At 43.0% G+C, this 11,980-nt stretch overlaps 1 protein-coding gene and 1 long non-coding RNA gene across 6 annotated transcripts; one reads left to right on the forward strand and one right to left on the reverse strand.

Annotated features, from left to right (window-relative positions):
- Positions 1-658: 658 nt before the first annotated feature.
- Positions 659-6,620, forward strand: LOC127335439 (uncharacterized). Of its 5 annotated transcripts, none has more exons than XR_007872791.2 (5): positions 659-797; positions 2,887-3,097; positions 3,586-4,087; positions 4,347-4,615; positions 5,225-6,620. It is a non-coding gene; the product is annotated as an uncharacterized lncRNA (long non-coding RNA). The 5 variants fall into 5 exon arrangements; XR_007872790.2 differs by lacking the exon at positions 659-797 and having other exon boundaries at positions 2,700-3,097; positions 5,225-5,320; positions 5,947-6,618; XR_007872788.2 differs by lacking the exon at positions 659-797 and having other exon boundaries at positions 2,700-3,097.
- Positions 6,621-10,146: 3,526 nt separating this feature from the next.
- Positions 10,147-10,958, reverse strand: LOC139835298 (NAC domain-containing protein 23-like). The gene has a single exon (XM_071825179.1). The coding sequence runs from the start codon at positions 10,860-10,862 to the stop codon at positions 10,176-10,178; it is 687 nt and encodes a 228-aa protein (XP_071681280.1). The 5' UTR covers positions 10,863-10,958; the 3' UTR covers positions 10,147-10,175.
- Between the last annotated feature and the right edge of the window lie 1,022 nt (positions 10,959-11,980).

The raw sequence follows: 11,980 nt of genomic DNA on the forward strand, positions 1-11,980 counted from the left end.
AAAGGAGGAGGATGAAGGCCTCCGCCGGCCGCCGGCCGCCGCCGCCACCGGCCGCCGCCGCCGCCGCCGCCGCCGCCGGCCGGCCGCCGCCATCGCGCCACCCGGTGGTAGGCGGAGTCGAATCCTCACGCGTACAAAGCCGCCGCGTCGAGTGAAATCCACGGCCCCGACGGCGAGTCGGCGAGGAGACGCCGGCGAGGCCGCCGGCCCCGTACGTAGTAGGATAGAAGTAGTAGTTAAAAAAAATTGTAATGATTTCTTTCTAATGAAAACAAATATTTATGTCTATGACACGCGGGCCAGGGGCGGACAAGGGGCGGACGCGAGCGACCAGCCTTTCGCGTCCGCGGCGTCGTTCCGGACGCCGCGGCCATCCGTTTTAGGGATGGGTCCGCGCGCTGGACCGGGTTTTTGTCCGTCTGGACCCATCCAGACGCGCGGGATGGATCGCCCCGTTGGAGATGCCCTAAGCTCCCAGGGTTGGGAGCGATTCTGAGCGATCTGCCCGTCGCTGTTGCAGGCCCCACCAAGAGTTGCATTCCGTTTTCTCTGTGTGGGCCGTGATTTGGGCCAGCCCGTGGGGGTCGTTGCGATGATGTGGCTGCGTTCGGATTTGCTCGACGTGTCGGCGAGGCGAAGCGGCTGCGGGTCGGTTCGTGGTTTCTTTGACCGCAGCTTCCTCCTTCTTGCTCTTCTGGTTCTCCTCTTCATTCGTGGGTTTGCGGCAAAGCGCGCGGTTCTTCGGCGGCGTCGCTGTGGCCGCCGCTCTTCCCCGTCGCGTTTGTTTCTCTGAGCTGGTTTGTTTCCCCTACTTTCTTCTCTAATTTTTTGCGTGGATATTTGGCTGCTATGTGGTGTGTGCCCTGGATCTGTGATGGGAGTGTGCGCGGTTGCCGCTTGGGGATTGAGTCCAATCTGCGTGTGTTCATTTCTGCGATTCCGTCGATTTGGGGGCACATTTTGCTTGGGTCCCTTCGGCCGGTGCCGCCGCTTTGCTGCGCTTGCTGCATTCTCGGCACGTGTGGCCATGCTGCTGGGCATGTTTTGATTGGATGGTCTCTTGTTTGGACGGCCGTATTAGTACATATCTATCTGCTCTTTCAGATTTAGGTTGATGAGCTCGGGATTCGAGTGTCTGGATCCAAAATGCGCAGCGTTTAGTTGTACGGTTCTGTCGTATCTTGGCGGTGGCTCATGGATGCTTTGTCCTGAATCGGTTTTTCCTACTGCAGGTTTAGCATTCAGGTTTAATTGTTCAGACTGGATTGCAGTGATGATTTGGTCTATGACAGATTGATGGTCTATTTTACCTAGCACAGGTTTAGCATGGAGATTCAGTTATCGTGTATGATGCTTTCCCTGTTGTAGTTCGGTAGGTTGTTTCTTACATGACAACACCCTTATATTGTACTAAAAGTATATTTTCTACAATATAGATGAGCACTTTGAGTAGTGGTCACCATTTTCTGCTTCAGCCATTCATGCCTGCATCGCTAAAAATGTACTCTACAAGGTACAAACACAGATATTCACTTTTTAGTGTAGGAAGGAAGAATTAGTGCTGGGTAGCAGGAATTTATACAAAATCTATTGCAAAATAGCAGGGGCCTTGGAACATACTGACCCCTCTAATACTGGAAACTACTTGCAATCAGGTCTGTGGAATAATTCTATAGGATGGACACGCGCAAAGTGCAACTACGCAAACAAACCACATCCATCAGTAATGCATTTCATTCAGTTTAAGTGACAAACCTATTACAGTCTAAATAAGATAGAATGACTATTGAGATGCTAGAAAGTTACTCAAGTATACTTAGGTATGTTGACAAAAAGTATTAATAGGTTCATGATACTCACAAGGTAAAATGCAACTTGCCTTATCTTGCATGCTTTGAAATACTTATTAGGATGCGGCTTCAAATTGACATAAGATCAAATTCAGTCTCCTCTTTTAGAGAAAGGTTTGTACTCCTTTATCATAGGTGAAAGCAATAGGATCTTAACTGAACAGGAGCAACCAATCTGCAAATTGCTCAGGGTATTCGCGTTCTTGTTTTGCATCTTGATTTGTCAAGTTCGAATGCCTAGGGCCTAGGCTCTCTGGGTGCAGATGTCCTCTCTCTATCCTTTCACTATCCCTTTCAATTTAGGAACGATATACAACAGCTGGTTCTTTCCTTTAATGCAGCAACGGTGTTTCAGTTTAGCTGAAATCGAACGTTTAACAGTAGATGCAGTCCCCTTTTGTTCAAGATATCATATTAGACCAAATGGACTTCCTTCTGCCATTTTGGTCTATCCAAAATTGAATATGGAAAATTTATGTTCGTGTAGCCTGGTCGTGCAGATCTCATGTAGCCTGGTGATGCAGATAAGGTAGGCTGAAGGTAGGTGGTGATAAAACATTGCTACCAAAGTTCCTCTCAAACTGACCCAAGTGAGGCTATAGCATAGGCATCAATACATCTACAAATAAGGATAAGATGCAGAAAACAACACATATTTATTAAAGCATAATAGTTCTGATATTTCAACAGCAGATAAGCTACTAATGAACCATGCACCATGTTTGATAAGAATGTCCATTACCCTGTACTTCAGCACTTACATAGTACATATTATACCGTTACGTACCCTGTAACTGCAACTTGAACAGAAGGACAAATTAATGTTACGTCACTTCGAAATGTAACTGACAATATTTCCTCAAAAGGTCTATTTTCTTGCTCACCAAATATGTTACATAGTGGTTAGTTGTTTCATCCTTATTTTCTTCATGGCATTTTTTTTAAATCATGTCTTGCTCCAAACCGACAGAGTATTAACAGTTGAGATGAAGCTCACTAAGTATTGGTTGATAGGGACATGCCTTGTGCTCACCAGGTGTTTTCCGTGTTGCACAATGGACTCAGTGATGCTACAGTGGAGGCGGCCTCCACACGGCACACAATTGACAGAACCCATCCCGAAGAAAGCCATGTTGCCGACCAAGAGTATGTGTTGCTACTCGCTTCCGATTGAATCGTCATTCTTGTGATGGAAATCAAATCTCTGGCATGCAATTTGGTGATAGGATGTTTCCATCCATTCCAAGGTAAATAAGGCCCAACACAAATCTAGAAATATATACCCTGGGGAGAAAATAAAAGCAGGACATTATTTCTACAAATTCATATGTTGACATTATTCAAGCCATATGTCATGAGAATATTTAAAAAACTGAGCATATAAAGAGAGACATGCAAGATGCATCTATTAATCTAGCCAGTTAATTATGAGAATTATTTAAAAGCTTATTGAGATTTTGTTCAAGATAAGCAGGATGATGTGAAACTGAAAATCATGAATCATTTAGTTCAGAAAACTGTATTTCAGTGTTTCTGTTTCTGGGTAAGTAGCTAGCATATCTTTTTTCTTCTGAGGCTACTACATTGTAAGGAAATCATGAATGTTAAGCCTGGCAATGTAGATCGCTAGGCTTATGAAGAAAAGTAGAGACAGTTGCACAATGTGAATAGGAACCAAATCTGGTTAGAAAAAATATTTAGGATGCAATTTTCCTTATCTAGCAAAATGAAACAGGGAAAATTGATTCTGAAAATGGAACATGGGTGGCACAGATGATGTAGAGGACATGGCGCCCGGTCAGGGGAACTTCCATCATCTATTTCCCCTTACGTCTTCGATATTGTCGGTGGCCATTGCTATTTTGTGCTTGCACGTGTGAAATTATGACTGCATATGCACATAGATGAGGAATCACAAGCCACTGCTACTCGGTATTTACAAATTTCGGCTCATGTTTTTAGTTGCATCTCTTCACGAGGTCTTCAAAATATTACTTTACATTGTTTGGCAATTCCTTCACGAGGTTTTATATGCACGTTGGTTTATGGTGGCGAGGTTGGCTGGCGGTAGGATTGGCGGTGGCCTGTTATTGATGTGTTTGTGTTTTTTTATGTGTGAATTTGGTGGGAACTACAAGATCATTGTGTGTTTGGTGGTGATCTGAGCATTTTGAGTGTTGGACATGTGGATATTTGTACAGCGGTGGGATTCCAAAAACTTGGTTGCGGCGAGGGAGGTGCGATTTTGATCTAGCTAGAAACATTTTATATGTAGCTTCTCGGTGTTTATTTTTGTTGTCGCCACTCGGATCATATTGTGTATAACATGCATAAGTTTCTTCAGTTCTTCCGTGATTCTGTCGGATAATATACTATTGGATCCTTACAACTATTTTTGATGGATGTATCATGTATATTCTTCTACCGAAAGTAAATAATTATTTGGATTGCTACAGCCTATAGCAAGATCAAGTAATTTATTTTTGATTGCTGCAGGTAGAGCAGAAAAGGTGAGGAATCTCTCTATGCAAAGAGGACATACAACGTTGGTCAGCAGACATTGATTTGGAGGCAGTATATGTCATAGTAGTTGATCTGGATCCTAGCCAAGGTTTTTTTAATCAAAGTTTCCCACTGTTCTTGATTAAGAAAATCAGTTTTATTTCCGTACTGTCAAAAGACGTACATGCTGATTAACCATTCAGGTTTGGCTTGTTGGACAATGTCGTGAAGCTGCAATCCATCAGTTTGGTCCCTTTCATGAGGTAATTTTCTTCGTTTGACCTGAAATCGCAAAGGTCATATGTTTTCTGCTTTAGTCTTTTCTCTTAGAATAAATCAGTACATGTCAGTGAAATATCTCCTGGTTTAGATGAATTTCTGCTACCACTACTATGCATGTTTTGTCCTGTTTATTGTACTGATGGTTAGATTTTGTATGAAAAAGCAAGGTGCATTTATCTCCTATATCATGAGCTCACTAACAGTCTGGTTAAAGTACTCATTGATAAGATGTATGGGTAATTGTTGTATTTTCTTCTAAAGTGCCACAATAGGATTTTTTGGAATTCAGCTTTATAGGATCTGTAGCTTTTGTTCCACAACGAGAGGCCAATCCTGATAGTTTGGTTAGATATATCTTCAGCTGCCACCATATGTTTTTGAGGGTTACTTGATTATAAATATTCAAATGTATGCATTTTTTAAATTTGGTTTTTGTTACATCTAAAGTTAAATACCAGATGGGAGCATATAACAACAAAAAATATTTGTACCTATTACCTGGCATGTTATTTGTTATAGTTACTTATTCCAAGTATCCAATCATTCTTTCCGGTCTTCGGTGCAAATCAATAGTCTAACATTCACAACAGTACTGCTGCATTGTTTTGTAGAATACTGAGGATGAAAAATTGATGTCGTCTTTGTAGTGATTGAAGTGAACATGGGTTCTTGAAACATACTTTGAGGTAATGGTTCAACACAGAGACTTACCTTACTTCTTAACATGGTGCATTTGCATGCCTAACAAAGACTGCAATATATAGTGAAATATATGCAATAGGTGTCTATTTTTTCCCTACAATAACTTCTATACTGAACATGCATAAGGAAGTTACAAGTTACTGTGTCAAGGCCTTAAATTTTCTGTATTATCGGCATTTGATGTATGGTAACATAAGTATGTGAATCGATGCTCGAGACGCGTATCCATGCTTTCCCTCCCCAGCGATGTGGTTCATCAACCGCTATTATGAGGCGCTGAAAGTGCGAGCTTATGAAAGGCCTAAAGCATCACGGTTTTGGAGATGCAGATTTTGATAAATCTGACTGGGGAATCTTATATGATCTAGATTTATTGAAGTGCTCTCCTATAAAATGATCAATTATGTGTATTTTCCTTCCTAGGCATATGTTTGTCTGTATAAAATTGAAAATGGTTTCTTAGTTTTCTATGCTAAAATATCCCAGTGTCCAAGACATAGTAGAAATGTTGCATGATTTTCCATCCTAAACAAACTGCACATAAAATTGAAGTAAGTGATATTGAGTTCATGTAGATTGAGTTCTAAATTCTTATACCTTTTTTTAATAGTATATTTTCATTTTCTACAAAGTTATTACAAGTAGTTCAACAGAGCACATTGCACTAGAAGCTTAAAGCCTGGCAATTGATCTCTGGAGTTTGGGATGTCCCAATATTTGATATCAATTTGAGCGGATGTGATTTATCTTTGCATGTTAGTTTATCTTTGGCTATTCTTTATGTCTCAGCTAATGGAGGGTTATTAGCAAATAATATATAAGTATTAGTTTTTCCATGTAATAGTGTTTTTTGAATTGGAGAAGTTGTAAAGGTACTTATTCATGTCTTTTTGTTGGCGCCTATGATATGGGGTTGATGACAAGAAAATGGGACTGTCGCTGCATTCATCTCCTATTCTGCTGCATGGACTGTTCCTTCTCTATGCGCGCAATTTCCATGGTGTGATGTGGTTCGGACCTTAGGAAGGCCCGGGGATTTGGGGCCGTGTTTGGTTTGTGATCTGCATTTACTATTTTTCTGAGTCTGCTTATCTACGATTTTGGTGTGTTGTTAGCCTAGGTGCTGCTAGACTTCACATTGGGTTGTTGTTAATCCCTGTCCGAGCACTTTATTCGTGTTGTTAATGGTCGGCTTATTGTTGATGTTATTTTTTCCTATCCATGGGTGCTCTAGCATGTTTGTTGCGGTAACGATATGTGCTAAAGGAACACATAATCATGTATGCAAATGTAGAAGAAAATGCAAACAGTACAAACGGGCGCAGCAAAGCGCGCATGGTCCATCTAGTTCAATGAATATTCCAACGTTAATCCAGCTCCAGGCCCAAAGAGGTTTCATTTATGCTTTAGGATGCAAAATATTTTTCATATGTGATCTTGGGTTCTAATCTATGTCTTGCATCACGAGTTGCCATAGATGTGGTTGATGACTATATTTGCATGGCTGAGTTCACATGTCCTGAAGCCATGCAAAACAAAATTACAACGGTGGTGGCGGTGTTTGGACAAGAATATTTGAGTTACTAAATGCAGAAGACAACTCAAATCATGACAGTTGGTTAGCAAGAGGCTATGCTGGAATGCTTGGAAGAATCGGTTGCGTGCATTAAAAATGGAAGAATTGTCTGATTGGTTGGAAAGATTTTATAAAGGTCATGTTTGATTGGCTACCGTCATAATTGAAGATATGGTAGATTATTGCATGTGCATTTGACACTCTCTCTTCAACATAGTAGAATGTCACAATGGCATCAATGTGCCGCAACGCTCTTTGTTGTCTGCACGACTTGTTGAAGGAAACACTCTAGTGAAACTATGAGACCAATATCCATCAATACATTAAATGGGTACTACCTAAGAGATGACATCTATCCTCGTTGGTCGATATTTATGAAGAAATTCTACAACCCCTAAGATAACTACGCACAATCTATCTTTTCAACACAACAAATGGTTTTAGGAAAGGTTTGGTCAATTGTTTGAGTCAATTTGTATGCTAAAATTATTATGTAATAGAGTTGTTTAATTTCAAGAGAAATAGAGGAAAACATGTGAAAATAGCCCAAAGTGGATATAGCCCTAGCCCTTTCCATCAGTTCGGACTTTTGGTTCAAGTGGCTAGTGCATTAAGCTTAACATGGTATCAGAGCCCCAGGTCTCGAGTTCAAATCCTGGTTTTCGCAATTAAGCCTAAAAATTGTTGTTGCCCCCCTCTTTAGCCATCGCTGATGCCCTGTTTCGGTGTGCTCTTCTTCTTTCACGTGTTGACTTTCTCTTCTCCCGTCACACGCGAGTGGGGGTGTTGTGAAGTGTATATGTGGATTGCCTAGCCCTTTCCATCAGTTCGGACTTTTGGTTCAAGTGGCTAGTGCATGAAGCTTAACACCCCCATCGATCCAGAATGTAATTGGGGCATTCCAAACACCAACAGTTGAGGGTGGTCCGGACACCAAGAGGGGGCATCGCTACAGATGCTGTAAGATATAGTATTGATATGCCCTCTATGGTGTTTTCCATTGAAGTAATGGTATACATACCACAAAATAAAAACATATACTAGAACCTTTTTTCCTCACAAAGGCTAACAAATATCAGCTAAAATGTGGATAATAAGTCACTTATGCATGAATATTGCATTCAAATGTGTTTCTAGCATTCAAAAAATTATTTGAGAGAACACATATATGAAGTGTGCTCTATAATGTCGCACTACATAGGGATTTCTTCGGCGACAATTTTTTGGTGACAACCTAAATTAATTTTGAAGGAGCACTTGTTGCAAGAGCTGTGTCATGGGCTCCATTGTACTCACCTCTCTATAGCAACTTGTGTTCCAAGAAAGGTAAGAAAAGCCAAATGAACCGATAATCCTGCATTAGACGAGCAGTGAGGGAGTTGAAGAGACAGATGGATGCGCTTATTAAAATCAAGTGCTTGAGAATATGATCATGGGTTATCCTTGAAAGCAAGAATCATTTTAGGTAGTTATTGGGAAAAGTTTGGTTCCATATCATATCAAACGCATATAAAATCACCCTATTGTGAAAAGAAATATTCATCTTTTTTGTTGTTACATGAAAGGGAACTACTACTCCTTGCCAAATGTGATCGATAAGTGCTCTTATGGCTTGTCAGTTACATTATGTAGTTTGACCTTAGCACAATATTCTTAAGGATAATGCGTAAGCTTATGGGAAATACATAACAATAGAAATATGCTACTCTCTAGACGCTGACACAGAGAATGACCTCTATAGTATGGGGTACATGGACATGTGAAGGAAATGAGTAATGCATGATGATGCAAGCTCGAAGAAGATCAACAGTGACGTAAGGAGGCTCCATCAGGGCATGGCCAATGCATAGCTCTAGGGGTGTTGCCTCACAGTTTTATCTTGGTTCGGGTGGTTCAAATTAGGTTCGGATAAGGAGACAGTCTCTTCATCAGGAGGCAACCTCTTCAGCCATAAAGTGAAAACTAAGTGGAAATGTGAGAGAGAAAGAGAAAAACCAAATCAGCTTTTGAGAGAAAGACATATTAATAGGACCATAACATGGTATGCATATGTCAAAAGTTTTATCCAAGCCTAGTTGGACAACTACCTCCATTGCTCATGCCCTCAAAGCCATGGAAGATAACTCCCAGATAAGGGCCACCTTTTTTTTGCTTGCACATGTCGTGCGGCCACGCGTAGTTGGACTGATGTCAATCTTGTCATAAGCTCAAAGGAAAAGAGAAAATAACAGAGAGAGGCCCCAGAGGTGAGAGGCATTGTTATGAAATTTACGTTATCGAGGTTAACCTTGCCAGCATCTTCTTAACATATATATGCTAATCTTTCTAGTGTAGAAATTCACAAGTGCATATAAGATCTTAGTCCTCCAATGTTGAGATTATGCAAGTTACGCCCTATCGGTCATTCCTCTCTGGAAGAGAACCATAATGGCCTGGCCGGGATGGTAAGCACGGGCTGATGCGTGCACTCCCTGCCTGGATTCGAGCCTCCGTGCTCACAATATTACGGCTACTCACAAATTCTAAGTGAGCCGAGGGGTTCTCTCCCTCCAGTCTCATTTCCTTTTCTCGCTAGAAATGGAGATCTATCTAAAACTGGCGGAGACTTCATAGAAACATACAGTTGCTTGGAGCTACCGGTTCTGAAAGTTTTGATGCATGTGCCATCATCGTCATCATATATTATAGTATATATGCAAAAAGCCAAAAGGATAATATCAGTAAAATTGGGGGAGAAGAATGAACTCAAGATTATGGTCTATGATTGATTCAGATCATTAGTAGATAAAAATGGATTAAACATTGTTGTAGTGGACAATAACTAATGCTGCAGAAAAAAGTTCTCTGAACTATATTACCATAAAATCAGTGCAACTGTCAAGGTAGCATTGCCTAACCAAGATGAAGCAAGAATTGCTGACATAGAGGCATTTTTACTGTCCATCGGACGATGATGCGAATTGAAGAAACCTCTCACAAACAAATTTCTAGAAGAGCTAATTAACTTCCAGTAAAACAAAGCAACGCCCTGAACCAAACATTCCTGAACGGCTGAACTGTTCTTGGAAGATCAAGCAAATCAAGATGTGTACAGTCCAAATTCTGGCCTCGAAAAGTTGCTGCACTACGATTTGGTGACACCAACTTTCAAAGATCCATCTCCACGTACAAGAAATCAAAAGATTACAGGAAAAATGAAATGATTTCTGAAGCAGACACGAATCAATCGAACGATGCGGCGAGACACGAACTGATCAATCTCATTACCGTGCGCGCTTCCTCGCCGGTTCCTCCTCCAGGCGGAAGCCGACGCGCTTCAGGTCATCGTCCCTGGCGTATCCGGCGTCCTCGTCCGCGCCACCGGGGTATCTGGACGCCGGGAACTCCTCGTCGGAGCTGCAAGGCGGCGGATTCGCGAAGATCTTGCGGACCACGCAGTCCATGTTCGCCTTGGGGCCGGGCCGCGCGGCGGCGGCGCGGAAGACGGCCGCGCCCTTGTTGAGCCGGTACTCCTTCATGAGCCACGGCGTCGGGACCATCACCACCCCGCCGTCGTCGTCGCACCATGTTATGTGGAACCCGAATCTGCGCCGGAACGCGATCGCCTCCATGGCCCCGCGGTGGCCGTGCACGTACCCCTTCTCGGGACCGTACCGCGCCCAGAACCCGCCCGGCACCTGCCGCATCTCGCCGGCGGGGTATTCCCCGTAGAAGTATCCCCACGCCTCCCCGTGCTCCCTCCTGCTGCTGGGGTGGAAGGGGAGGGTTGCAGGATTCGCGGCGGAGAAGACGTCCACGCCCTCGGCGACAAGTCCGGGCAGGGTAGTGGTGTCGCCGCGGAGCACCTTGGGGGCGAGGTACTGAGCGATGATCTGGTGGCCGCTGGGCTTGAGCACGGAGCCTGGTGGGAGGCTCCGCACGGGCGCGGCCGTGGGCGCCATTGTCGCCATTCGCCAAGATGGAGTTAGCTAGGTTGTAACTGAATGAGCCGTGGAGGGAGAGTTTGTTAGGAAAGTTTTGAGGGCCTCTGACCTTATAGGTGGGCTGGCATCGGGGTGATGTTTTCATATGGCACTTCTGTTAAAAAAAAATGGCACTTACCAAATTTACTCCAAGGCACTCCGATCGCCTCCAAGGCACTTACCAAATTTACTCCAAGGCACTCCGATTCCCTGTTTTCACCTCAACTTGTGCCCTCTCCGGCTCAATATTCTCCTCTTGCTTCTTCATTACGGCCTTTACCTTTCATCGTTCCTTTGTTCTCTCATGATAGAGTTTGATGAGACATCCGCGATGCACTTGTCAATCAATGCTTGCCATCCTCTCCAATGAAGTCGCCGCATCCCTTACGGCCTTTACCTTCTTGTTCCCGGTGGGGAGTCCCTCCGAGGCCACCGAGATGTGGCTGACCGCGAGCTCCTTTAGTATCGGTTGGTGTCTCCAACTAGAACTAAAGGTCTATTTTTATATATATCACCATGCCTACCAAGGAAGATCTGTCTCTGGCTTGCACCGACATCGGTGGCTTGGCAACAAGACCCCTCGAACCCATCCCCAAAGCTTTGCACAAAGTTGCTCGTCAGCAACTCTTCTCCGAGAGCCATGGCCGTCCCAACGCCGATCACTTGCACCTATGGCAGTGGACCATTGCAGACCCCACGCTCGCTGCTTGCATCTCCATCGGTGGTCGTTTGGAGCACCGCCGATTTGTGATTGTGGTTCCGCAGGCAGGCACTTCCAGCGCCATCCCGGACTGATTGCACCTTCGAGAGTGAACTTTTAGAGTAGGTGCTAAGCGCACCCGTATTCATACCGTCTATTTTGCATCAAGATTCGTGCTATCTTTTTTTTTCTCCCTCTCAAACAACTTCTCATTTTTGTATCTTTCACACCAAACAATCTTTGAACTTGGAATTTTGCAGATCACTTAAACATAATAACTAAAATTTGGGGAAAATATTTTGGATTTTTTTATATCATTGCGTATATATATATTTCAAGAATTTATTTTGAATTTTAAAATAATTTGAAATTTTAAATTGCAAAATAATTCTAAACTATTTTTCCC

Source organism: Lolium perenne, chromosome 2 (assembly GCF_019359855.2).
Source record: "Lolium perenne isolate Kyuss_39 chromosome 2, Kyuss_2.0, whole genome shotgun sequence".
In the NCBI taxonomy this organism is placed as follows: domain Eukaryota; kingdom Viridiplantae; phylum Streptophyta; class Magnoliopsida; order Poales; family Poaceae; genus Lolium; species Lolium perenne.